General features: G+C 47.7%; 2 protein-coding genes across 2 annotated transcripts; both read right to left on the bottom strand.

Annotated features, from left to right (window-relative positions):
• Positions 1-10,885: 10,885 nt before the first annotated feature.
• LOC123141557 (F-box protein At3g22700-like) lies at positions 10,886-11,936 on the bottom strand. Its single transcript, XM_044560665.1, has one exon. The coding sequence runs from the start codon at positions 11,846-11,848 to the stop codon at positions 10,886-10,888; it is 963 nt and encodes a 320-aa protein (XP_044416600.1). The 5' UTR covers positions 11,849-11,936.
• Positions 11,937-13,231: 1,295 nt separating this feature from the next.
• Positions 13,232-17,646, bottom strand: LOC123144913 (putative PAP-specific phosphatase, mitochondrial). Its single transcript, XM_044564172.1, has 9 exons — positions 17,394-17,646; positions 17,182-17,302; positions 16,010-16,112; positions 15,685-15,920; positions 15,540-15,599; positions 14,327-14,703; positions 13,909-13,987; positions 13,753-13,803; positions 13,232-13,643 (listed from the first exon to the last, which is right to left on the bottom strand). The coding sequence occupies exons 1-9, from the start codon at positions 17,567-17,569 to the stop codon at positions 13,500-13,502; spliced, it is 1,347 nt and encodes a 448-aa protein (XP_044420107.1). The 5' UTR covers positions 17,570-17,646; the 3' UTR covers positions 13,232-13,499.
• Positions 17,647-25,492: the final 7,846 nt, after the last annotated feature.

The following is a 25,492-nucleotide window of genomic DNA, read 5'->3' on the forward strand; positions in this document are numbered from 1 at the left end:
GAATGTCTTTCAAGTCTGGCGAGAGTGGAAGACGTTGCTAGCTTTGTGAAGGCTGCATGGTGACCTGGAGACTGGGAAGTTCACGAAGCTAGAAGAATGTGACTCGGTGAGCTACTGCTAATTAATGTTAGGCATCGACGCATTGCGCCCAAGTTGTATGATGCTGGCTCGTGCTTGGATGAGGGCCAAAACCGCCTTCAAAACCACTCTAATCAGGGTTAGGGGGTAATTCACATGGTTTGGGAAAGCTTGGGGGGTTAAATACCTGGTTTTAGACCTTGGGGGATAAACTGATCAGTTTGTGAAACTTCAAGGGGTTATACGGACTTCTTTCCAACAGGGATACATCAGCGATAAATACAGGTCAATCGAATCGTATGGTTAATCCTGTCGACTGAGACTTCACTAATTCTCAGTCGACTGAGAATTAGCAGACCCCTTTCTTTAAACAAGTGTGGCATGGCGACGGTCCGGTGGCAATCAAGCTTGTGGTGTTTCTGCACTCTCCCCTTGGAATCGCACTGCAACACGCAGCGCTCGCCATGGACCAGCACGTCTCCCTCCAACGACACGACTGCCACGCCGCCGAAGCGGTCGATGTGATCCACCGAGAGTGAGACTTGGAGCTGTTAGGTTGATCTCTCTCCCGTTCGAGCCCAACGGGTCGAACGGGCCCTTGACTCGCGCCCTGATCGGGGGCGCCCAACCAAACCATGGTTGGTGGGCCCCTGTGACCCGCGCTATATAAACAGAGGTGGGGGCCGGGGCGCTATTCACGAGGTTAATCGCTGCCACAATCCCCACCTACAATCCCTACCGATCTAGGGTTAGCGCGGTGCTCACGGGAAGCTCCACCACCGTCGCCCAATCTCCGCCATCGCCGTGCGCCCCAGCACCACGATGGCCTCCAGCTCGAGTTCATCTACTGTTGGACAAGGTAGGCTCACCGGATCTACTAGCCTACTCCGATCTAAAGTTCTATCAATGGTATCAGCTAGATCGGGCTAGTTGATTTCGGTACAAAGAAACAACAACAGAAAAAGAAAAAGACATCCCCTCCCCCAAAGAACCCTAACCCTAAAAGAACAATAGGGGCAAAGGGCAAAGAAATCGCGCCGCCGCAAGGCCGCGCCGTTCCTCTCGATCCCCACACGCATCGGCAAGCCGAGGTGCGGGGAAGAAGAACACAGCCTCCTCAAGGGGGCAAAAGGGCACCACCACCGCACCGCTTGACGGCGGCGCGCTCTCCCACGGGAGCTCGCGCACACCGGCAAGGGGGACAGAGGGGGCACCGCCGCTTCACGCCGTCGTTGTCCTCGGTGAACACAGAGAGGAGAAGTGGGTGGTGGAGAAACAGAGAAACAAGGAAGGGGAAGAAGAGATGGCAGGAGCCCAGGCTCACGCGGCGCGGTGGTTTTGATGCCGTTGCCGGCGGCCGGGGCAAAGCTCCTCCACCGGCGCCGTCGCGCGTAGTAGAGCAGAGGAGGGGCTCGCATCGTGGGCTCTCTCTGCAACAGATAAGAGAAAGGGAAAGGAGGGGGAAAGAAGGGGAGGCACGCCTGGCGTGGTGACTTTCGTCACCGTCGCCGGCGGCCGGAGAGAGCAGGCCGTGGGCTGCGAGAGGAGCCGCCGCCGGCGAAAGAGACGAGAAGAGGCGCGCGGCGCGCGAGAGAAACGGAATGAGCCTAGGGTTCGGGCGGTGAGGCCGGTCGGATCGTTTTGATCCAGCGCAAACGACGCTCCACCGTCGGATCGCGACGGACGGCGGCGATTAAAACCCTAGCGCTAGACTGGGCCGATGGGCCGAAAGTGGACGAGGCCGGCGGCAGCAGCACGCGTGCCAGCGCTGGGCCGAGGCCACAGCTGTGACGCCCCCGATTAGACCGTACACTAATCATGCACGCAAATGTGTACGACCAAGATCAGGGACTCACGGGAAGATATCACAACACAACTCTAAAACATAAATAAGTCATACAAGCATCATAATACAAGCCAGGGGCCTCGAGGGCTCGAATACAAGTGCTCGATCATAGACGAGTCAGCGGAAGCAACAATATCTGAGTACAGACATAAGGTAAACAAGTTTGCCTTAAGAAGGCTAGCACAAAGGTAGCAACGATCGATGAGGCAAGGCCTCCTACCTGGGACCTCCTAACTACTCCTGGTCGTCGTCAGCGGCCTGCACGTAGTAGTAGGCACCTCCAGTGTCGTGGGAGTCGTCGTCGACGGTGGCGTCTGGCTCCTGGACTCCAACATCTGGTTGCGACAATCAGGTAGATAGGAAGGGGGGAAAGAGGGAGAGAAGCAACCGTGAGTACTCATCCAAAGTACTCGCAAGCAAGGAGCTATACTACATATGCATGGGTATATGTGTAAAGGGGCATATCAGTGGACTGAACTGCAGAATGCCAGAATTAAAAGGGGGATAGCTAGTCCTGTCGAAGACTACGCTTCTGGTCATCTCCATCTTGCAGCAGGTAGAAGAGAGTAGATTGAAGTCCTCCAAGTAGCATCGCATAGCATAATCCTACCCGGCGATCCCCTCCTCGTCGCCCTGTTAGAGAGCGATCACCGGGTTGTATCTGGCACTTGGAAGGGTGTATTTTATTCAGTATCCAGTTCTAGTTGTCATAAGCTCAAGGTACAACTCCGGGTCGTCCTTTTACCGAGGGACACGGCTATTCGAATAGATAAACTTCCCTGCAGGGGTGCACCACATAACCCAACACGCTCGATCCCAATTGGCCGGACACACTTTTCTGGGTCATGCCCGGCCTCGTAAGATCAACGCGTCGCAGCCCCACCTAAGCACAACAGAGAGGTCAGCACGCCGGTCTAACCCTATGCGCGCAGGGGTCTGGGCCCATCGCCCTATGCACACCTGCACGTTGCGTACGCGGCCGGAAGCAGACCTAGCCTAGTGGCGTTCCAGTCCAATCCGGCGCGCGCCACTCAGTCGCTGACGTCAAGAAGGCTTCGGCTGATACCACGACGCCGGGATACCCATAACTACTCCCGCGTAGATGGTTAGTGCGTATAGACCAAATGGCCAGACTCAGATCAAATACCAAGATCTCGTTAAGCGTGTTAAGTAACCGCGAACGCCGACCAGGGCCAGGCCCACCTCTCACCTGGGTGGTCTCAACCTGCCCTGTCGCTCCGCCACAAAGATCCACTTGCGGGTACTCCTACGAGCCGACCCGACTTTAGTCATCACATGTGTCATGTATGTAGTATATAAGTATATACCCGTGATCTCCGCCCAGGTGATCACGGCCCGATAGTATAGCACAGCAGACGGACAAGAATGTAGGGCCACTGATGGAAATCTAGCATCCTATACTAAGCATGTAGGATTGCAGGTAAAGGTATCAACAGTAGTAGCAAGGATAGGCTATGCATCAGGATAGGATATCAAAAAGCAGTAACATGCTACACTACTCTAATGCAAGCAGTATAGAGAAGAATAGGCGATATCTGGTGATCAAGGGGGGGCTTGCCTGGTTGCTCTGGCAAGTAGGAGGTGTCGTCGATCCCGTAGTCGAACTGGGCAGCTGCAGGGTCGGTCTCGTAGTCTACCGGAGAGAAGAGGGGGAAGAAACAGTAAATACAATGCAAACATAAGCATGACGATGCGTGACATGACAGTGAGCGGTGCTAGGGGTGTCTTAACGCGACAGTAGGTGGTACCGGTGAAGGGGGGGAACATCCGGGAGGTGATCCCGATGTTTCACGTTTTCGGACAGACGGACCGGAGGGGGAAAGTTGCTAGTTCGATAGGTTAGGGAGGTGTGGTGGATGAACGGACTGCGTATTTGGATTCGTCTCGTCGTTCTGAGCAACTTTCATATAGAAAACATTTTCATCCGAGTTACGGTTTAAAAGATATGAATTTTCAAAGTTTATTTGAATTTCTGAAATTATTTATATTAAGAAAAAGGAATTATGACGTCAGCATGAGGCAATGCTGACGTCAGCAAGTCAACAGGTCGGCTGACCAGTCAAACCAGACAGGTGGGTCCAGTGGGACCCACATGTCAGTCTCTGTTATTCTAATATCTATTTAAACTAATCTAACAGTATAATTAGAGGGGTGGGCCCCATATGTCAGTGAGTGATTAGTTAAAATAATTATCTTTATTTATAAAACATTTTCTTTTTCTTTTATTTTTGCGGCGGGGCCCGCATGTCAGTGACTGGGCCTGCCCAGTCAGCAGTTGACTGGGTCAACCCAGTCAACTGGGGCCCGTGGGGGCCACTGGCAGGGGCACTGGGGTGGCCCCAGGCCTGCCACGTCGGCGGCCGGCGCCGGAGCAACGCCGGCGACCAAAACGCACGACGGCGCGCGCGGGAGGGGCGCGGGTTTCACCCACAGTGGGTTTGCGGGGGCGGGGCTGGGCGCGTTCGACGCGGCTCGACGTCGCGCGTCCAACGGCGGTGGTCGGAGGGGCTGAAACGGCCGGGGACGACCGCTACGAGCTCGCCGGCGGCGAGGTGCTACGGGTGCCCGACGGAAGCTGCGTTAGAGCGCGCGAGCGGCCGAACTAACTACCTAGGCGGGTGCGGCACGGTGCGGTCGGGCTAGCGGGCCTACGCCCGTGACCATTTGGTCACCGGAGTCACGCCGGCGGCGAGCTCCGCGGCGTGGCGTTCGGGCGCGCGTGGGGGAGCAGCTACGGAGCGCGAGCGAGCTAACGGGGAGGGGGAGGAGATGCGGGAGCTCACAGCGGAGCTGTAGGGAGTGGCAGCGTGCTCGGGGAGGGCGCGGGGTAGCCGGAATCGGCGACGATCAACGGCGGCCGAAGGTTGAAGACGAGCTCGGGGAGGTCGGTGCGGAGGCGCTCGGCTCGTTCCCGTTGGCGTAGTCGACGTAGTCGACGGCGGGGAGTCGTTCGGGCACGTCGTCGGGGCGATCTGGGCACGGTGGCCGCGACTTCGACGGTGAACGGCGGCGAGCACGCGCGGGCAGAGGGGATCGAAGGGGAGAGGGAGGGGGATCTGGCGGGGGAGAGGCGCAGAGGACGAGGGAGTGAGCGGGGTGAGTGGGAGAGAGGCCCGAGGAGGCGGGGGCCGCTGGCGCCCTTATCCTCTCCGGCGTCGGTGCCGGCGAGGTGGTCGGGCGGGAGCGCGCGCCCCTGTTTCGACCCGGTCGGGGGAACAGGGAAGGGGACGCGGGGGGGGGGGGGGAGTGGGCTGGGGCGACTGGGCCGGGGGGTTCGGGGGGTGGCGGCCCAGTTTGGGCCGGGGTGCAGTGGGGGAACGGGCCTTCTCCTTTTTTTCTTTTTCTGTTCTGTTTTGTTTTTTGTTTTCCTTTTATTTGTTTATTTCCTTTTCTGTTTTATTTCATTTAAAGTATTTAGGCATTTTATAAAAGGGAGTTTTCTCCACCATAATTGCCAGTGTATTATTTAGCACCCACAGAACATTTTTGTTTGAGTTTTTGAAAACTTTTATTTTTCACTTTAATTATATTTGAAGTTTGAACTAGGAGTTAGAAAAGGAAGGTGATTCAAATGTGATCAAGCCCTGTTTAGCAACATGATTAGCTTAATCACAGGGAGTTACTGTAGCATGATTCCCATGGTGTTACAACAGCCGCGGGCGGCGCGCAGGCCAGGCCGTGGGCCGGCTCCTTCCGCTGCGGCGCGCGCGTGCTGTTTTTGGGCCGAGGCCACAACCGCGAGCGGAGTGTAGGCCAGGCCGCGGGCTCTGCTGCAGCTAATTTTTATTTTCTCAGAGAATAGAAAAAAATTCCAAAAAGAAAAGTTTATGTATTTTATAAAGTAAAAGTTTCTGTAGAACTAAAAAAGTTCTTGATTTTTTATTCGGTCATAGAAAAGTTTCTGTAAAAAGTAAAAAGTTCGTGAATTTTTATTCATGATTTTCCGCTGCGTAAATAATTAATGCTCTTTTACAAAGAAAATAAAAGTTCACATAGTATTAAGTTTTTAAGAGCATGTTAAAGTGATTATTAAAATGAATATGCTTATGTTATTTTTATGACCAACGTTGTTAATAACATGATCATGTTTTATTATTGAAATTTAAAGGTGCATTTATTTCTAATTTTTGCCCAACGGTAATATAGATTTAATTGCATAGACAATTATATGTTTAATTTGACCAACGTTAGATTAATACATATGATTGTTATATTGATGTCACTTAAATTGTAATTTCAGGAGGCTTTCATTTGATGAGTTGCCTAAAAGAAGTTCCGACACTCAGAGGTGACAACCACACTGAGTGGAGGAAGAAAGTTGAACTGGCGTTTGTTTGTGCTGATCTTGACTGGGTTGTGGAGAAACCACAGCCGGTCAGACCCACAGAGCCAGTAAGAGAGGCTACTGATGATGATGCTGCATGGGCTAAAAAGAAAGGGGACTATGCTCCTTTGGAGCAGTCCTACCTCATAGATAATCAAAAGTGGGTCAATGCAAATAAAAATTGCATGGCTTTTATAAAGAACACCATTGAGAGCGCCATTGTGGGCTCCATTGCAGAGTGCACTTCCGCAGGGGAGTTGCTCTCAAAGATAAAAAGCCAGTTCACTGGCTCTTCAAAGATATATGCCACCCAGGTGTTAGAGCAACTGGTGACAGAAAAATACACAGGTGGTAGTCATGGCATAAGAGAGCACATCCTCAGGATGAGCAATATGGCAGCAAAGCTCAAACCCATGGATGCGGATCTGGAGATCAAACCAGCGCTCCTGGTCCACCTTGTCATGGCTTCATTGCCGAAGGAGTTTGAAGCTTTTGTTGTGAACTATAATATGTCACCTGGAACATGGGACGTTGAAAAGACAATAGCAATGTGTGTTCAAGAAGAGGAGAGACTCAAAGCCTCACATGGTGGTACACTCAACTATGTGCAGGGTCACAAAAGAAAGAATTACAATCTAAACAACAAAAGTTCTCCTTCAAAGCCAGAAGGAAAAGTTTCCTATCAAAATCAGCGTCAGCAACAGCCTTTCTCAGTGGACAAAGACACTTGTCTCCACTGTAAGAAGACCGGGCATTACAAGAAAGACTATCCTGTTTGGCTAAAGTCGATCATGGCAAAAAGAGGTAACAATATAGTTTCATTTGTCAATGAATCCCTGTATGCATAGTTTTCAAAATCCACTTGGTGGATTGACTCAGGAGCAACTGTTCATGTTGCAAATTCTTTACAGGGATTCCATTCGACGCGGACTACGCTAAGAAGCGAAAGACGCATTGAAGTGGCGAACGGAGTTGAAGCAGAAGTTGAAGCTGTCGGTGATATCTCCTTGGAGTTAGCTGATGGATTCAATCTTCTACTTAGAGATGTTTTATTTGTTCCATCATGTCATAGAAACTTAATAAGTGTTTCTTGCTTGGACAAAGATAATTATGAGTGTTATTTTGGACATGGCAAGTGTGCCATTTGGTTAAATAATGCTTATGTGGGTGATGCTTTACTACATGATGAGCTTTATTTGTTATCACTTCGTGAAAAAGTTCATTCCGTTTGCAATGTGAAAGAACATGTTTCTGCGTCGAATAAAGAACGAAAGAAAAGAAAAAGAACATTTGACTCATCGAAATTATGGCACTGTCGCTTGGGCCATATTTCGAAGGGGAGAATAGAAAGATTAGTCAAAAGTGAAATTCTTCCTCCGTTAGAATTTTCAGACTTAGAACAATGCATAGATTGCATTAAAGGAAAGTACGTAAAACAAATCAAAAAAGGTGCAATCCATAGCACAGGCACACTAGAAATCATTCACACTGATATTTGTGGACCATTTCCGGTGAAAAGTGTGGATGGATATGACTCGTTCATAACATTCACAGATGATTACTCTCGCTATGGTTATATTTATCCAATCAAAGAAAGATTGGAAGCGTTGGATAAATTTAAAATATTCAAAGCTGAAGTTAAAAATTAGCACGATAAAAGAATAAAGATAGTAAGGTCCGACCGTGGGGGAGAGTACTACGGTCGACACACTCCATATGGCCAAGTCCCTGGACCCTTTGCGAAGTTCTTGCATGAGACTGGCATAGTAGCCCAGTATTCAATGTCGGGCGAGCCTCAGCAAAATGGAGTAGCTGAAAGGCGCAACCGTACCCTTATGGACATGGTGCGCAGCATGATGAGTTATTCCAACTTGCCATTGGGATTATGGATGGAGGCGCTTAAAACCGCCATTCACATTCTCAATAGAGTACCAAGCAAGTCGGTGCCCAAAACACCGTACGAGCTATGGACAGGAAGGATGCCCTCCCTACAACACTTCAGGGTGTGGGGGTGCCCTGCTGAGGCCAAAATGTTTAATCCAAACATTGCAAAGTTAGATCCCAAAACATTAAGTTGCCACTTCATTGGCTATCCAGACAGATCAAAAGGTTTTCGTTTCTACTGCCCTGACAGATATACAAAGTTTGTAGAAACGAGGCATGCAGTCTTCTTAGAGGACGAAATGATGAGGGGGAGCTTGGTAGCTCGAAAAATTGATCTTGAGGAGAAGAGGGTGCATGCACCTAATCCGATGATTCAGGAGCCATTTTTCTCACTACCAGTTGCAACTCCACCCATGACAGCTATGGGGGAAGACCCGGAACCTGTCCGTCAGGAGCCGACTGAACCCGTTGTTGAGCATGAAAGGGAGGTGCAATAGCAAATTTTAGAAGAAGTGCCAGAAGTTGAGGCACAAAATGTGCCAGATATTGAGGCCCTTAGAAGGTCTACACGACCAAGAAAGTCGGCTATTTCTACTGACTTTAAAGTTTATAACACAGAAATGGTTCATATGGAAAAAGATCCCACCTCATATGAAGAAGCCATGAAAAGCCCTCATTCATCGAACTGGATGAAGGCAATGGAAGACGAGATGAAATCAATGAGTTCCAAAGATGTTTGGGACTTAGAGGAAATTCCCAAAGGAGCCAAAACAGTAGGCTGTAAATGGGTCTACAAAATTAAGTATGACTCTAAAGGGAATATAGAAAAGTATAAAGCACGACTCGTGGCAAAAGGATTTACACAAAGAGAAGGGATAGATTACAATGAGACATTTTCTCCAGTCTCATGTAAGGATTCCTTCAGAATCATAATGGCATTAGTTGCTCATTTTGATTTAGAGTTACATCAAATGGATGTTAAGACGGCATTTCTGAATGGTGATTTAAAAGAAAAGGTCTACATGAAACAACCCAAGGGTTTTATCATGGAAGGCAAGGAAAATATGGGATGCCGCCTGAAGAAGTCCATTTATGGATTAAGACAAGCCTCTCGGCAGTGGTATCTAAAGTTTAATCAAACGATTAAAAGTTTTGGATTTAAAGAAAATATTGAGGATAATTGCATTTATGCAATGTTTAAAAGTGGGAAATATATTTTCCTAATCTTGTATGTGGATGATATCCTGCTTGCTAGTAGTGATGTTAGTCTACTACAAGAAACAAAGAAATACTTATCCTCAAATTTTGACATAACAGATCTTGGTGAAGCATCATATGTTTTGGGCATAGAAATTCACCGAGATAGGAACAATGGAGTCTTAGGACTATCTCAGCAAGCATATTTAGAAAAGGTTCTTAAAAAGTATAATATGCATGCGAGTAAAGCCACACCTGCTCCAATAGTCAAGGGCGATAGTTTTGGGAAATTTCAATGTCCCAAGAACCAGTATGAGATCGATCAAATGAAAGCAGTACCATATGCTTCGGCAGTTGGCAGCTTACAGTATGCACAAGTGTGCACTCGCCCTGACTTAGCTTTTATCACCGGGGTACTCGGTAGATATCAAGAGAATCCAGGCCTAGAGCACTGGAAGATGGTAAAGAAAGCATTGCGTTATGCGCAAGGCACGAAGGACTACATGCTAATATACAGGAGAAGTGATTCCCTAGAGATAAAAGGGTATTCAGACGCAGATTTTGCGAGGGACAGAGATGATAGAAAATCCACGTCGGGATACATATTCACCCTCGCTGGGGGAGCTATTTCGTGAAAAAGCTCCAAACAGTCGATAGTTGCATCATCCACGATGTATGCAGAATTCATAGCATGCTTCGAAGCCACGGGGCAGGCAATATGGCTAAAGAAATTTGTACCCGACTTGAAAGTGGTAGATTGTATTCACAAACCACTAAAGATGTACTGTGACAACCAGCCCGCGGTATTCTATGCTCACAACAACAAGTCGAGTAATGCTGCCAAAACAATAGAGATAAGGTATTATGTTGTGAAAGATAAAATCCAGGATCAAACTATAAGTCTCGAGCATATAAGGACAAAGGACATGCTTGCGGATCCGCTAACGAAAGGCTTACCACCCAATGTGTTCAAGGAACACTTAGCCGGCATGGGTTTAAGGGAAAGCCTTATGATTCCTGGATAGGCCCAAAAGGAACAGAATTTGTTTCTGAACATAAAGTATGTTGTAGCTGTATGATTCTAACGGCAATTAAGCCGTGACGATGAAACATGCTCTATGTACCAATATGTGATGAAACAGATAAACTAGAAAGTATAAAGTTAAAAGTAAAGTTGAGATCAAGGGGGAGAATGTTAGGTTGATCTCTCTCCCGTTCGAGCCCAACGGGTCGAACGGGCCCTTGACTCGCGCCCTGATCGGGGGCGCCCAACCAAACCATGGTTGGTGGGCCCCTGTGACCCGCGCTATATAAACAGAGGTGGGGCCGGGGCGCTATTCACGAGGTTAATCGCTGCCACAATCCCCACCTACAATCTCTACCGATCTAGGGTTAGCGCGGTGCTCACAGGAAGCTCCACCACCGTCGCCCACTCTCCGCCATCACCGTGCGCCCCAGCACCACGATGGCCTCCAGCTCAAGTTCATCTGCTCCTGGACAAGGTAGGCTCACCGGATCTACTAGCCTACTCCGATCTAAAGTTCTATCAGGAGCTTGCAGAACCAGGCAGGTTGCTGGTAGTCCGGCATGACCCAGAGCTGCACCGTCCTCTCCCCGCGCATGACGGTCATGGTAAGCATGCCCTCGAGCTCGAGCAGCGCCCGTCCGTCCGCATCTACGTTGGGTGGGCTCATCCACCGGAACGTCTCCGAGACGGTGTCGAACGCCAGCAGTTGTCTGTCGCTCTGGAAGCTCTGCGGCAGCCAGTGCAGGTTGCCGGAGACGAGGGCCGGCGGCGACTCGCAGGCGGGGCGGATCCTATTCTGATCGGACAGAAACTCGGGGGAGGGAATGCGCCTCTGGACCACCTTGTGGCCCATGGTGAAGACCCAGTGCTCGGCACGACGGAGCCGGTTGGACAACAGGATATGGAAGTTGCCGGAAGGGCGATGCACGTAGAAGCCGATGACGGTGCTGTCGTTTTCGGGGAGGTCGGCCCAGCAGCGCGTGGCAGGATTGTATGCATATATGCTCCATCCGTGGGAGATGAGGAGGACGCCGTCGCAGGAGCCGTGGACGTCGAACGCGCTGGGGTGCGACAGCTTCGCCGGATCGATGTACCGGAAATTGCGGTCCCGTCGCGGCCGCTGCTCCTCGGACTCGATGGCATGCTTGTGCTCTTGAGCGACGGCGAAACGGATCACCGGCTGGGACGCGCGAGCGCGGAGGTCGATGCCTTCGATGCGGACGCGCAAGTGCGGCGGGTTCAGTTCCGGGGGCGCTAGGCTGCCGTCGCGGTAGAGGCGCAGCAGGGGCATGTGCGGCTGATGTCGGCGGTGGGCGTGGGGAAACCGGTCGTCGTCGATGATGCTGCGCCATAGCTTACAGATGGCGCGGGAACGAAGGACCGCTCGGGCGGGCAGGCGGGAGATGATCTCGGGGATCAGGTCGTCCGGGATGCTGCTAGGAGTATCAGAGGATTGTCTGTGATCCGCCATGGCCGACAGGGTCAACAACTCAACACGTCGCAATCACGAAGTATAAGGATACGATGCGTCCAACAAGGCCAGAGGCCAGGGTATATAATACTCGCTCGCTCCCGAAAAACTTGTGTTAGATTTGGGATGTATCTAAATCACTCCAAGGTACTGTATACGTAATACGTTAGCTCGTGGTTTACCTTATCATCATGTTAATGTGATTGTATAAATAAATGTTTATCAAATTCTGTTCGTGATTTTCCTTATAGTATTTTGTTAAGAAGTTTAGTAAGTAAGTTAAAGTGAATTTGTTCAGAAGGTAAATAGATCAAGTTGATTGATTTCATACGGGGAAGATTGGACGAAAGAGTGACGGAAAAAAGACTAAACATGAACTTACATTCTTTTTAGAGTGAATTCCACATTTTACCCCCTATATATGCATTTGTGACACTAATTACCCGTCGAGTGGAAATTCGTCTAGAATAACCTTTTTAGAAGCTTTGGGCCCTCATATTCTGATGCATATCCATTAAGCAAGGTGTGAGGTGACGTTCGGAGTCAAAAATATCTGTATGATGACGATGGATGAAACAAATGGACAAGAAAAGTCTTTACACATTTTTTTTTAGGAATCATTGACACAACAATAAGATCCTATCTAATATAAACAAGGAAAATGCAAAACTAGGGTTAAACCGTGTTCCAAAATCTGATATTTCGATAGAAGTTTCACTAAATGGGGTAATATGTGTCACAAATGTACTATCTCCAGGGTAAAATGTGAAATTGACTCTCTTTTTTAACTTTCAACATTCTTGCTTCACATGATAGAATTGTTTCCAAGGCGTGTATTTTTTACTTTCTTCGCACAACAAATTCATGCACCAGCAGCCGATGATGCCTCGTAAAGTCAACATGGATTACAACAAGAAGCCAATGGCAAAGCCTGTTTTATCTTAAGCGTGCCATATAGTCTAGAGAAGACAATAAAAACAAAATGTAGAATGATTATCTCTTATTCTTATCTCTAATAACAAGACACTCCTAAAAGTATGATGAGACCATATTGTTGGTAAGAGATCATCTCTTAATTAAGAGAAGGTAAGTCTTTTCTGCTGATTTCTCTTTTCTCCACCTCAACTAAGATAGTATCATAGTACATGTGCTAACCTTTTGGCGGGCGAGTTCTGCATGAAGACCCATAGAAAGGTAAGTCATTATCCTTACCCTGCGCTGGAGCGACGACTGCAACCTTTGTGTGTGTGGGGGGGGGGGGGGGGTCCTTATCGTCTGTTTGAACTGATGGCCAAAATCTTGTATGGTGCACTATTGTCTACTGTCAGATTGGAGGCAAAAGGTTCTAGAATTTGGTAGCCAATTGGATACCAAGACGGCTAATAAGAGGACCATCATGTTTAGCCTGTAAAGCTTCTGAATGGCATTGCTTAAGCAGTTCAGGCACCAACTATTCAGAGAGAACATCTGTTCTCTTCATGTATATACATTTTGGTATCGACACTGAAAGTAATCTGCCAAATTTTGTGGTTTATCTCTGTAACGCGAGAAGTCATGCGATCTAATGCTCAGCCAGATCACTTTGGTAAAAAAAAAGTGAAAAGAAAAAGAAAAAGAAACCGTGTTTCAGTTCTGAATCTATTCAACGTTTCTATTTGTAATTTGCTGAGACCATTTCCACAAGCTTGTCATGAAGAGCACCGTTTGTCGCCAGAACACCACCCGAAGGATAGATGATTCTACGCCCGGTTAGGTCAGCTCCAAAATCCAATGGTTTCCCGCTCCAATCACATGTCTGTAAGTTTTATCAATTTAGGGACTCATAAGTATATGTATAATGTTAAGGATCAATAGAGCAAATGGAAATTTCTTGTATCCCTGGCCTAGCAAACGAGACGGCATACCTGACCTCCAGCTTCCTCAACACAAATTACCCCAACAGCATGATCCCAAGCCTATGTGAACAGCCGGAGTAGAAAGGATCAGTACGAGCGCAAACTAAGCCAGCAAGCTGTTCAGCTTGTCATGCAGTACAATGGAAAATTCAAGTAAGAGGTCACCTTGAGTAGTTTTTCCGCCCGTGCTAGGAGGATAAAAACTGACATTCTCCCACAAGCTACCAAGAGATACTTGGACAAGCTAAAAAAGCAGCAACAATAAGATCAGAATCAAGGTAAATCATGTATTAACAAATCGATAGTTAGTCTAAGATAGTTACTACCAACCTAAGATAGATTTTCTAGGATAACTAAAAGCAATAAGGTAGCAGGACAGCACAAGAAAGAAAAAGGATGGCTCCATTTCAGATTCTGCTCACAAACTAGTACTAGTAAACAACATCTTTTTGAAATTTGAGAACTTGTTAGGACGGCGATAAAATAGTTGCCAATCCTTGAAAAGCCATGTGCTGATTCACTAGGACCATGTTTAAATTGGTTAGGAAGGTAAACTAGTATGCGCGAGGAAACTGCAACAAACCTTCCACCACAAGAATTTTGGAGAAGAATTTTGTTCTCATCTCTCGGCTCAGATTCATCCATTGTCGAGCTGAAGTGGGCAGATAATGGCATCATATCCCAAGTATGGCTATCAACAATGCAGAAGCGTGCCATGTGTGCAACTGAACAGGGATCAACAGAGCATCTCTTCCAAATATCCGGTGCTGTTGTCAATTGGTCAGCAGACATGGGCCTAGTCCAAGTACCACAGCCTACATGAGACACCATAAGGATGCCATGGCCAGGACAAGCCGCAATACTTTCATCTTCCGTGTCGCCTACGGTAGTATCGGTCAAATTTGGGCATCCCATCACTCCTACTGCTAACTTTCCATCCACCACAAGAGCCAAACCCACCTAAGGACCAAGCCAAAAAGCTTCATATTGGAAGAAAGAGAATAAGAAAACAAAGTGACTAAGATCTAATGTTAGAAAACCACTGAGGAATAAATCCTTATCGAACAGTGACCAGATAGGAGGAAACATACTTCATATTCAGACATGCAGAACTGTTGGATTTTGATACTGAACGATGAGTCAAAAGGAAATGTGCCTCAGAATTTTTTGCATATGTGTTCTTACCCTTGGTTAATCAATGATTTATTTGAATGAAAGACTAGGTAGAAACGTCAAGCTACAAACCTCAAAAGTATGACAAACCACATAATGCTGATTATTGCTTTGATGCATGCATCCGAATTACCAATGCTACAGGTAGTGGCTGACCAAAGTATTGGAACAAACTACACAAATAGTGTCGATACAGATAAATGATAGGACAGACCCAGTGCTAGAAGCTCCCACACCAGGTGGGTCCGGGGAAGGATTATATGAGGTAAGCCTTACCCCTGCATGGTGCAATGCAGAGAGGCCACATCGAACCCAAGACCACTTGGCACAAGTGGGGAGTACTTCACCACTGCCCCAGGCCTGTCCATAGTGTCAATACAGATAATCCCACAAAAGTGAGCATGGTCAACACGAATGTGGCTACCAAGAAAGACCCATGAGTCCCATGCTTGTTCGATGGGGAAAACATTTTTTGTGCATGCATGAATGTGCAGCCCATAACGAAGTTGTATGCTTGTGCGGTTTTGTAGCATGCTCTAACAATGGCTGTTTTCCAGATTTCACTAGTGACGTGATCAACAAAATCTAATCATGAGTCATAAAATGCATACAAAGAAACATACCACATACAAAGAATCCTCTCCTTTCAAGAAACCCTTGGTACCATCAATCGGGTCAAGTAGCTACAAAATTAAAGCATCATCTTTATTCACTGGAACTAACTTTTGCAGATCTGGATGTATGATTAATAAAACTTTCATAGCTTACCCAATAAGTAGCAGGATTTGAATCAAAGGAGACAGCATCCTTGCCTCCTCTGTCAATAGCTCTCAACACATCATCATGAGTTAAAGGAGGACCGTTGTTATTCACATGTTTTGTGAAAAAACTTGAAATGGACTCAACAAGTGTATTACTCTTACTATCAGCAGCATTAGAGGACCGTATAAATGCCGAGTCCTCTTCTGCGACCAGAGGTATCGATGGGAACAACTGGTGTAGCTCTTCCAATGGCATCATGGTAGAGGTGGCATCAGACAACGGTGCAAAGTGCATATCATATGATGAACTGAGGAAGTGAATTATGAATTACCAAAGCTGATAAGGGCCTGAACTCCAAAATCTGCAATTGTCACATGAGTTTGATCGTTCTTTTCAAGAATCTTCTCGTCACCTACAAGCATTGATGCCCTCACCTGTCAAGGCAATCAATTTAACCAGCAAAATAAGCTCAGGTTGCTCAATTATTTTCAGCGACATGTCGGAAAAACATTTAAAATTTAAGAAATCATAATTGGATGATGGATGATAAATTGGCAACTCAAAAAGTTCAACATTCGGATTTAGTATAGTCTTTTTCCTCTGAAACCTCTGGTGTTAGTAAACCTGACGAGAACAAAATTGTTTTTCTGCTGCTAAACAAGGGTAATTTTCTAATAATGGCTAAATCGTATCTATTCTACCTTTAGTTTTTGTGATTTTTCTAAGTAATCCTGTAGGTTAATTCTTGTTCTAGACATGATTTCAGTTTCCTGTCACAGACATACATATTGCAATGCACTATGACCTATCCTGGCTATTGGAACATTTTGAATAACTAAAGTGGTGCTCTAGACACGTTTGAAAAAAGTTTCATAAGCTGACAGAATACTGAGCAGACTACATCCTGCTTCAAAATATTGGTGGTTCACTCTGTACTATATTTTCCTGTGGCAAACTTTATACCAGAGAAGGACCTTCGCACACGGGAAGTCTCATGGTTTTATCAAAGCTTCCCCGTGTTGGCATTGCTGGAGATCAACATTATGGTGCTCCACATAAAAATGCAAATTACTCCCAGCTGCTCAGCTCTAGAGATTTCGACAAGTGACTACATACGGAGCAAAATGAGTGAATCTACACTCTAAAATATGTCTATATACATCCGTATGTGATAGTCCATTTGAAACTCTAAAAAGACAAATATTTAGGAACGGAGGGAGTAGTTGACGATTTGTAAAATCGCTGCTCAGCTCTGTGGCCGACTAACTAGCCGAGTTTTCAGTTCAGGAAAAAATCTACTGTAACTGAGTTTCGGAACGCCCAAAATCCGCACACACACCATTGCCAGAATCTGACTTTACCAAAGGACCATATCAGTTTATTATTACATACACTACAGTGGCACGATATCACCGAACGGAGAATAATCCCACGCCCAAATCTGACAGGCCTCCAGTTTCTCAAACGGACAGATCCAAAGGAGAGGGGACGAGTTGAACTCACATCCACGCAGAGGCGGCAGGCGCGCTCGACGGAGGCGACGGCCGCGGTGAGCTCGCGGTGGTGGGAAGCGCGGTCCGGCGGGAAGGGCAGCGCGCACACCTCATGCGCGACCGATGCCGCCCTGTCCAAGAACAATAAGGGGTGAGCCAACGAGGCGGCGGCTTGCTGTCAGAGTTGGGTTAGTATTGTCCGGAGGTTGGCGAGGGCACGACCTAACGGAGAGGCGGGAGAGAGGATGCACCGGCGGGGCGATGAGCCTGCACTGCCGGACGACGAGGAGGCGGTGCGGCGGAAGCGAGGGGTGGAGGAGCGGCATGTGTGTGTGCGCGCGCGCGTGTGGCGGGAGCAGAACGGCCGACTCTTTTTTGCAGGGAATGCGTGTTCGCATGGACCGCCAATACGGTACGGGATAGGGATTACGTGACGCACAGATGTTGGGCCTGCTTGTGCGAGTCTGCACCACTTCCGTCCACTTCTGAATTTTTTTGGTCCATCTCGCTCCAGCTAGGTACCATATGATTGTGTGTGTCCTACTGATATCTCTACTACTGCTATGATCAGCAAATTTTAAACTTGAATTTGCCGCTGGCCCTGACGTGGACCACTTCTTAGCCGTTGATTTCTTTCACAAAGTGAATGTGAGTTGGTACTGCTTATCAATTTATCATAGCAAACACAACCGATCCAACGGTTGTAATTTCTGGAATTCGCTGCATGAGCTCGCGCGTCAAAATGAGTTGTGCTGGATTCTTCTGGACTTGCACACCTCCTGTACCCTCACGTGGTGGTGCTTAGAAAAGGTTCATTGTGATTGTTTTCTTACGTACTCATCATTTAAAGACATATGGTATCTCTTTTGCTGCCTAAGGGCATGTACAATGAGGGCGGCCTCATAACAAAAACTAGTTTAGGGCATCTACATTTATTTTTTCTCTCAAATGCAAGCTACCAGCAAACTTCCTGCGACGGCCGCTACTAATCAGTGGCTGATGATGGGGCACCCCGAAGCCCCTCTGATGGATCCATGGATCAAGCTGAAGATCACAGACGACGCGCTGGGCTTTGCCTCTCCTTCCAAGAAGCGAGAGACTGGAGCAACAACATTCTCAAGCCCGATCTCAACCCTGACGGCCACCTGGTCGCCTCAAGCTGTGGTTGCGCCCCCGTTGAAGTCTCGCAAAGCCTCCCAGGAACTGCTCTGCATCTAAGGGCGTGATTGCTTGCGCTATGTGCATGTTGTGTTCCTGTCGATTTATGTCTGCATGCTTGATGTAATTTCCTTCTCTCGGATCTTCCCTGAACTGCTCCTCTCAGTGAGTTGATGTATCCCTAAACGACTTTGTGGTTTCATTCATATAATGGAACTGGGGAGGAGCCTCCCTGTTCTTCTAAATAAAAATGCAAGCTACCACTAGTAGGTCTCATTAAGAAATAGAAAATAAAGACTCTAGTACACATGCATCTTTACTTTTCACTCCAACATTTTCAGCTTTTGACACTGAACCACATTTTTTCTCTCCAACCACCCGTCTCCCATAGAGGATCCCGCTTCTATATCCTATCCTACATAGTATGTGAGGCATCACCCTGGGGCTATGCATTGTACATGCCCTAACCAAGAGCCTACTTGTATAGCATGTGCCTTCTACTAGCATAAATAGTCCGGTAGCAACGATGTCATTTGCACTCAAGGTTATTGAGGGCATGTACAAAAGAGGCATCACCTTCCTAATGCCTCACCACTTCCACCTAAGTAAAGATAGATGGGGCACCATTTAGTTTCTCAAACACTCAACGCATAGAGCTGCCCCATCAAGCCCATGTATGACGTATACAACCTTGCTTTTTACCTTACTTTACATGCACACAAGGAGAAGCTACCTCACACCGTCTCTCGCCTTTGCCCTCTCTCTCTTGCTTTTGTCACTAGGAGGCTACTTCCTCTGCAGGATCACGCTTTCATCTGCAAGCTACTGGTTGTGCCTACGTGGACAGATTACAGTGACGTCAAGCGCTGGGGCAGCCGTCCACAGTGGCGCGTTGGCCATGCCCTGAGTGATAGACTAAAAGCAAATCTAGCAGAGTCACGTGTTGATAGTCTTCACATACCATCCATCAAGCTGGAGCCGATTCTCCTCGAACGAGAAGGAGCAAAAGTCGTCCTCCTCGCCACCGCAGTTGCAACAGATGAAGAGTTTGCTCGGCTGATCGAGATCATGCTTGAGTGGACGATGATCGACCGAGGGTCAGCGTCGCAGTCCCCTTCATGCAACTGCGATGTTCAAATCAGACGTCGTGCGAAGGAGGAGTCGCCATCCTTGCCGCTTGGCCACGGTGTAGATCGGACGTCACATGAAGGAGGAGCCTCCCTCCTTGTTGCGTCGCCAGCTGGGCAACTCTTGGTGCCAGGTCATCGTTGAGACGAAGCCCGATCACCAGCCATCCAAGCAACGTTTGCGCATGGAGTGCTATCTCCCAGGCACCGAAGTCGGCGACGCGTTCTCCTCGGCAGCGAGGAAATGCCTCTCGGAGGCGGAAGACCAAGAGCAATGCAACGTGCAACGCCGACCAGTGTTCACGAAGACGACCCAGGTGGTGCCGACATGGGTGCTCATTGACCCCGCGCCCGCGAAGGCTTGAGGATGCCCCAGTCGGCTCCGATGCAACGACCAGCTTCTTCCAGTGGGGATACCAGAGTCCGAGCACATCACCTTCATCCGAGCCGCCGACGCCGGCTCAATGGCCAACACCTTTGAGTGGGACTGGTGGAGTCTAAGCGTTTCACCTTCATCCGAGCCGCCGACGTCATCGAAGAAAAGCAGCGCAAGGAGCTAGACAATGCGGTGGAGTGCCTCAATCGCGAGTTTGCAGCGGTTGCTAGGCACGGATGCCGCAACACCTGGCGTGCATTCCGCCATAGGCACATCAACCAAGGTGACTCAGACGACGGGGCAAACGATGACGGAGCTGTCGATGGCCTTGGAGACCATGCCTATGAGGTCAGTGGCCAGTATCTCACTTACTTTAGTGTGGTTTAGTTTGAATTTAGTTTGAACTTGTTAAATTTTGCCGTTCCATTGTAAATATACCAAACTTTGTTGAATTTCATTGGTTTAGCTTCAATTCATTTGTGCTTTATGCTCGATCCGTTTCAAATGGGGCAAGCAATTGATGTCCACGATTGGAATCAGTCGATTATCCATTTGTTATCCGCGGACACGTTTGGACACGCCCACAGACATTTGATGTTGTCCAATAGATGCTCCACGTTGGAGATGCCCTCAAGAGCGCGCACACAATGAAAGCCGTGCATCAGCCTCTAGCTAACTCCAATAAATATGACGAGTGCAACAGTATTTTCTTCCATCAAATGTTTTTTAGAAGATTATCACTAACCATTCATAGCAAGACGCAATACAACGCACACGCAGGAATCACTAATAAAGGGCAAGGAAAAACGAAAATTCATTTCTGAGCTCGGGCTCAGCTGCACCTGATATCTTAGCCATCCAGTCACATACGGATCAGCGCCATAAGTTGTATTCTAACAGGTATTCTCACCGTACGTGATATAGAAATATTATGGGCCATCATCTCATTTAAAGCGGCCGCCGTTAGAAGGAACAGCTCTCCCGCACGGCTCTGCATTTTTCCTGCACCATCCTGCATTCCTGTTCCATCTGCCATTTACCACATGCACGCTGAACTCTCTATGCATGCAAGCTAACATTATTAATCAAAGACCGTGTTTAGCAAATTCTCCTTTACTCTTCTTCTCACCTCGCCGATACACTTCACCGTGATAAACATACATGCACAAATTAATATTCCACGCCATTTCAACCATGGGCCATTAAGGAAAAATACACGTTCAGGATCAATACAACCGCCATTCTTGCCGCAATCCATTGCCAGAGTTGATAGAGCACCATTGCCTGAAAAGAGATTTGTGTCCGTGGAGAGGCCCGCCGCCGGCGCAACCAAATTCTCAGTGGCACGTTGACCGGGGAACGTCCCATACTCCTCGCCTCCTAAAACTATAGCCTGTCGTCGACATCGTCGAGGCATAGGATCAGAACCACCACCCACGGGCACCATACCAGATCATGGACGAGAATCATCCCCTCCAAACTAACTGCACCGCCCAGGGCGCACACCATAAGTCCATCAAGGGACACCAGATCCGCCGCACCACCGGAACGAGGAAGACAAACTCCCACGGATCCCTCGACCTCGCCGCCATGGCATCGCCGAGATGGAGCCTTCCATCAAAATGTTGTTGTGGTGTTATGCCCTATGCTGGGAGAGCTACATAAGGTTCAGTTGGGGCCACTGCACCCTCACCCCCCCCCCCCCCCCCCCCCCCGGCTTGTAGAAAATGCGTGTATATTTTTTTTAAGGGTCTAAACTAAAAAACTGAGTTTTGCCCCCTCAAAGTTTACGTCTTGCCTTGTTGCACTTTATTTTCTGTTTTTTTCTTCTAATTTTTAAAAATATTGGGAAATTATATAAAAAATAGAAATAGTCTGAATTACCAAAAAGTATTTAGGTTTTCCTGAAAATATTTCCTTTTTAGAAAAAAAAGAGAATTTCACATAAAATTTGTGTTTTTGAAAAACTTTCACAATTTAAATATCTTTTATGTTTTTTCAAGAACTTTTCAGGAATTTCAAAATTTGGTCATGTTCCTCAAAAATGATTGGAATTTTAAAAAATATTAGTGTCTTCAAAAAATGTTCCCAGTTATTTTCCAAAAGTCTTCCCAATTTCCTACAAAAAATTTAGAATCCTAAAATGGTCATGTTTCCAAAAGTTGTTCGGAATTTAAAAAAATGTCATGTTTCTAGAAAGCTATTGAAATGAATGTCCGAAAAGACTACATACTGCAGTGTCTAACTATAGTAGTCTGAGTCACTATAGTGTCATCGAGTCGCTACAATATGTTTACTAGAGAAAAATGCGAAGCAAAGAATCCAAGCAAGTGGATGTCGCTTAATGGGTCGGCCCACATGCTATGTGCGTTTGAGGGTCTATTTGGCGCAAAATGTCTATTTCTCAATAGAAACTGACGCAAAATGCGACATATAGGGAGAGCTCCAGAACGTTGACCATTGACTTTAAAAATGATTTAAGAAAATGTGTTGAAAGAAAACCAAAAGAAAAATCGCGCAGAATAAAACAGGCAGAACCTCCATGGGAAGGTTCCCCAAACCCGGTGGTGGTTCAATTTTTACTCTAGTGGTGAGAAGAAAAATAGATGGGCATCCCAAGGTGGGGGGAGGGGAGGTGGCGCCAATTTAAAAAAGGCCTATCATTGACGCTTAAGGCGTCAAATAGGGTTTGGGTCAGGACCCTCCCACCAAAAAGTGGGCTAAAATGATGATGGGATCACACAAAACATGTAAGCCTAATATAAACAGGTGATTGCCCCCCCCCCCCCCCCCCCCATGTCAGTACTAAAATCTAAAAAACCTATTAATGGCATTACCATCTTCATCTCGACATAAAGTCTCTAACAAGTCACTCGAGCTTCTTGGCTTATCGGCTCCTTGTGTAACAATGTTTGCATTGAACTGATTTACTCTGTCCAAAATATCGGGATAAAGGAATGCTACTCATAGCATTTTGTGACTGTTGATGCTCTAACAAGTTTCAATCTCGGTGAGAAAGATCTGGATGGGTTAAAATCAATTGGGTGAGAGAGGTCGCCGACATGCCTTCTTTGGCCAACGAAGCATGGAGACTTTGCCGGCCGCGGCTCCAATCATACAGGCCAGGGCGAGGGAGAGAGAAAAGCGGGTAGGTAGACGACCAGCGCAGGCGCAGTGCATGCATATCCAAAACTAGCAAGGCTGGTGGCCCGTCCATCCCCGCCCGCCTTCCCTTTCAGCACAGATCATCCTCATCCTGTACGCACGCTGGACCTCCTATCCCCTCCCACCAACATGCCATTCCCTATCATCATATTGCAAATCCGTTCGGATCCCGGCAAGATGTGTAAATTTCCCGGTGATATCATCCCGGACTGGGAGGTTGGAATGTTGCCGCTTGGGTTGAAATTTACAACTTGTCTCCAGTTTCCACAGCGCAACGGAGCGTGCACTCGACGCTGCGGGGTTAACGCGCACAGAAATTTTAACCCGGAGACGTCAATCCCTTCGCTTCGCGCCTCTGCCATCCAACTGTTCCCTCTCCTTGTCCCCGGTGACGGACGATCGGGCTGACCCCCACCATACTGCACCACCAACCAACGCCCAAGACCAACAAGCCGGAGTCGCACAGTGCACGGTACAGCTTTGGTACAATGTACTAGTACATGGGAGCGCTTGCAAGTTGCTTGATCTCTCTCGTTCATCTGACGGCGTGGGAGAAACCGACGGCTATTCCAGCAGGAGGCAATGACTAAAAGCTGCGTTCAAGCGCAAGGTCATGGATGAAATCAAGATGTGGAACATGGCCGGTGCTGGCATACCTTTTGACCCAGGCTGAGTCGGCAATAGTAGTCTTCTTTCTTCTCCTTTGTTTTCTTCTTTTGGTGTTGTCCGCTTGGGCGTGTTTCCTGTACTCAAATTCTTCTGATCAATGAATTTGGCAGATCAACTGCCAACATTCAAAAAAAAATTGCTGCTCTGAACCCATGGTGGTGATGACATGCATGATAATAATTTTTAGTACGCCAAGAGCAAGGCACCTGAATTTTTCGCTGTGGCAGATCAGCAGTAGCCCCCATCATCAAATGTCTATCGTTCTTGACCCTTTTGATTGAAAGCGAACCCTGATGATATTAGAGCATGTTCAACGTCAAACCCGCAAATTTTCTCTTACATCCGTTCACGGATAGGGGACCAGTCCATGAGCTTGGATGCTGACAACTGATATCCAACGCTATCTTATGTGTCCGCTAGCAAATTCAAATTCAAACTTACTCCAATCCACACAGCGCACCGGATCACACCAACGTCGGATCGCATGTCTGATCACATCTGAAAAGAGCCAAATATGCTTGGTTTTTACATGTCTGAATCCAAAGAATATCAGTCCGGCAACACGTGCAATTTTCTGTCCTGCCGGACCGGCAATCCCACTCGGGTACTCCCCGGTCAAGGTGTCGTCGCCGTCGCGTAGACAGCCTCTGCATCCTCCTCCATCGCCTCCGTCGCGTCCTCATTCTCCGCGGCAGCCAACTGATCTTTCTGCCGCTGCAACATCTGGTAGCAGACGGATTGCGCGGTCATTCTTGCATCAGCATCCAAAGAGTCTACATTCAAGGTCAACATCCTGGCAGAAAGATCGTGGATGTCGCCTGGGGGAGGGGTGAATAGGCGCTTTAAAAAAATTACGGTTTAGACTTGAACAAATGCCGAATAAACCTAGCGGTTAATTTGTCAAGCATAAAACCTACAACAACTAGGCTCACATATGTGCACCAACAACTTATGCTAAACAAGATAAACTACCAGGTGATAGCAAGATAAATGACAAGAAACAATATGGCTATCACAAAGTAAAGTGCATAAGTAAAGGGCTCGGGTAAGAGATAACCGAGGCACGCGGAGACGACGATGTATCCCGAAGTTCACACCCTTGCGGATGCTAATCTCTGTTTGGAGCGGTGTGGAGGCACAATTCTCCCCAAGAAGCCACTAGGGCCACCGTAATCTCCTCACGCCCTCGCACAATGCAAGATGCCATGATTCCACTAAGGGACCCTTGAGGGCGGTCACCGAACCGTACAAATGGCAACCCTTGGGGGCGGTCACCGAATCCGTACACTTTGGCAACCCTTGGGGGCGGTCACCGGTACCCGTCAAATTGCTCGGGGCGATCTCCACAACCTAATTGGAGACCCCGACGCTTGCCCGGAGCTTTACACCACAATGATTGAGCTCCGTACACCACCAACCGTCTAGGGCGCCCAAGCACCCAAGAGGATCAAGCTCAAGGGTACCAAGCACCCAAGAGTACTAAGCTTCTCAACTTGTAACTTCCACATATCACCATGGAGAACTCAAATCAATGCACCAAATGCAGTGGCAAGGGCACATGGAGTGCCCAAGTGCTTCTCTCCCAAATCCCACCAAAGCAACGAATGCTAGGGAGGAAAATGGGAGGAAGAACAAGAAGGAGAACACCAAGAACTCCAAGATCTAGATCCAAGGGGTTCCCTTCACATAGAGGAGAAAGTGATTGGTGGAAATGTGAATCTAGATCTCCTCTCTCCTTTCCCCCCAAAACTAGCAAGAATTCATGGAGCGATTGAGAGATAGCAAGCTCGAAGAAGATCAACAATGGGGGAAGAACACGAGCTCAA

This window comes from Triticum aestivum, chromosome 6D, assembly GCF_018294505.1.
Source record: "Triticum aestivum cultivar Chinese Spring chromosome 6D, IWGSC CS RefSeq v2.1, whole genome shotgun sequence".
Lineage (NCBI taxonomy): Eukaryota > Viridiplantae > Streptophyta > Magnoliopsida > Poales > Poaceae > Triticum > Triticum aestivum.

Excerpts from the sequence above, each read along its gene's own strand:
- LOC123144913 (XM_044564172.1), bottom strand. The coding sequence starts at position 17,569 with ATGCGAACACGCATTCCCTGCAAAAAAGAGTCGGCCGTTCTGCTCCCG. Across the intron at positions 15,600-15,684 it reads CAAATCCTGCTACTTATTGG|CTACTTGACCCGATTGATGG; the intron begins GTAAGCTATGAA and ends TTAATTTTGTAG. Across the intron at positions 13,988-14,326 it reads CAAAATTCTTGTGGTGGAAG|CTTGTCCAAGTATCTCTTGG; the intron begins GTTTGTTGCAGT and ends CTGCTTTTTTAG.
- LOC123141557 (XM_044560665.1), bottom strand. The coding sequence starts at position 11,848 with ATGGCGGATCACAGACAATCCTCTGATACTCCTAGCAGCATCCCGGAC.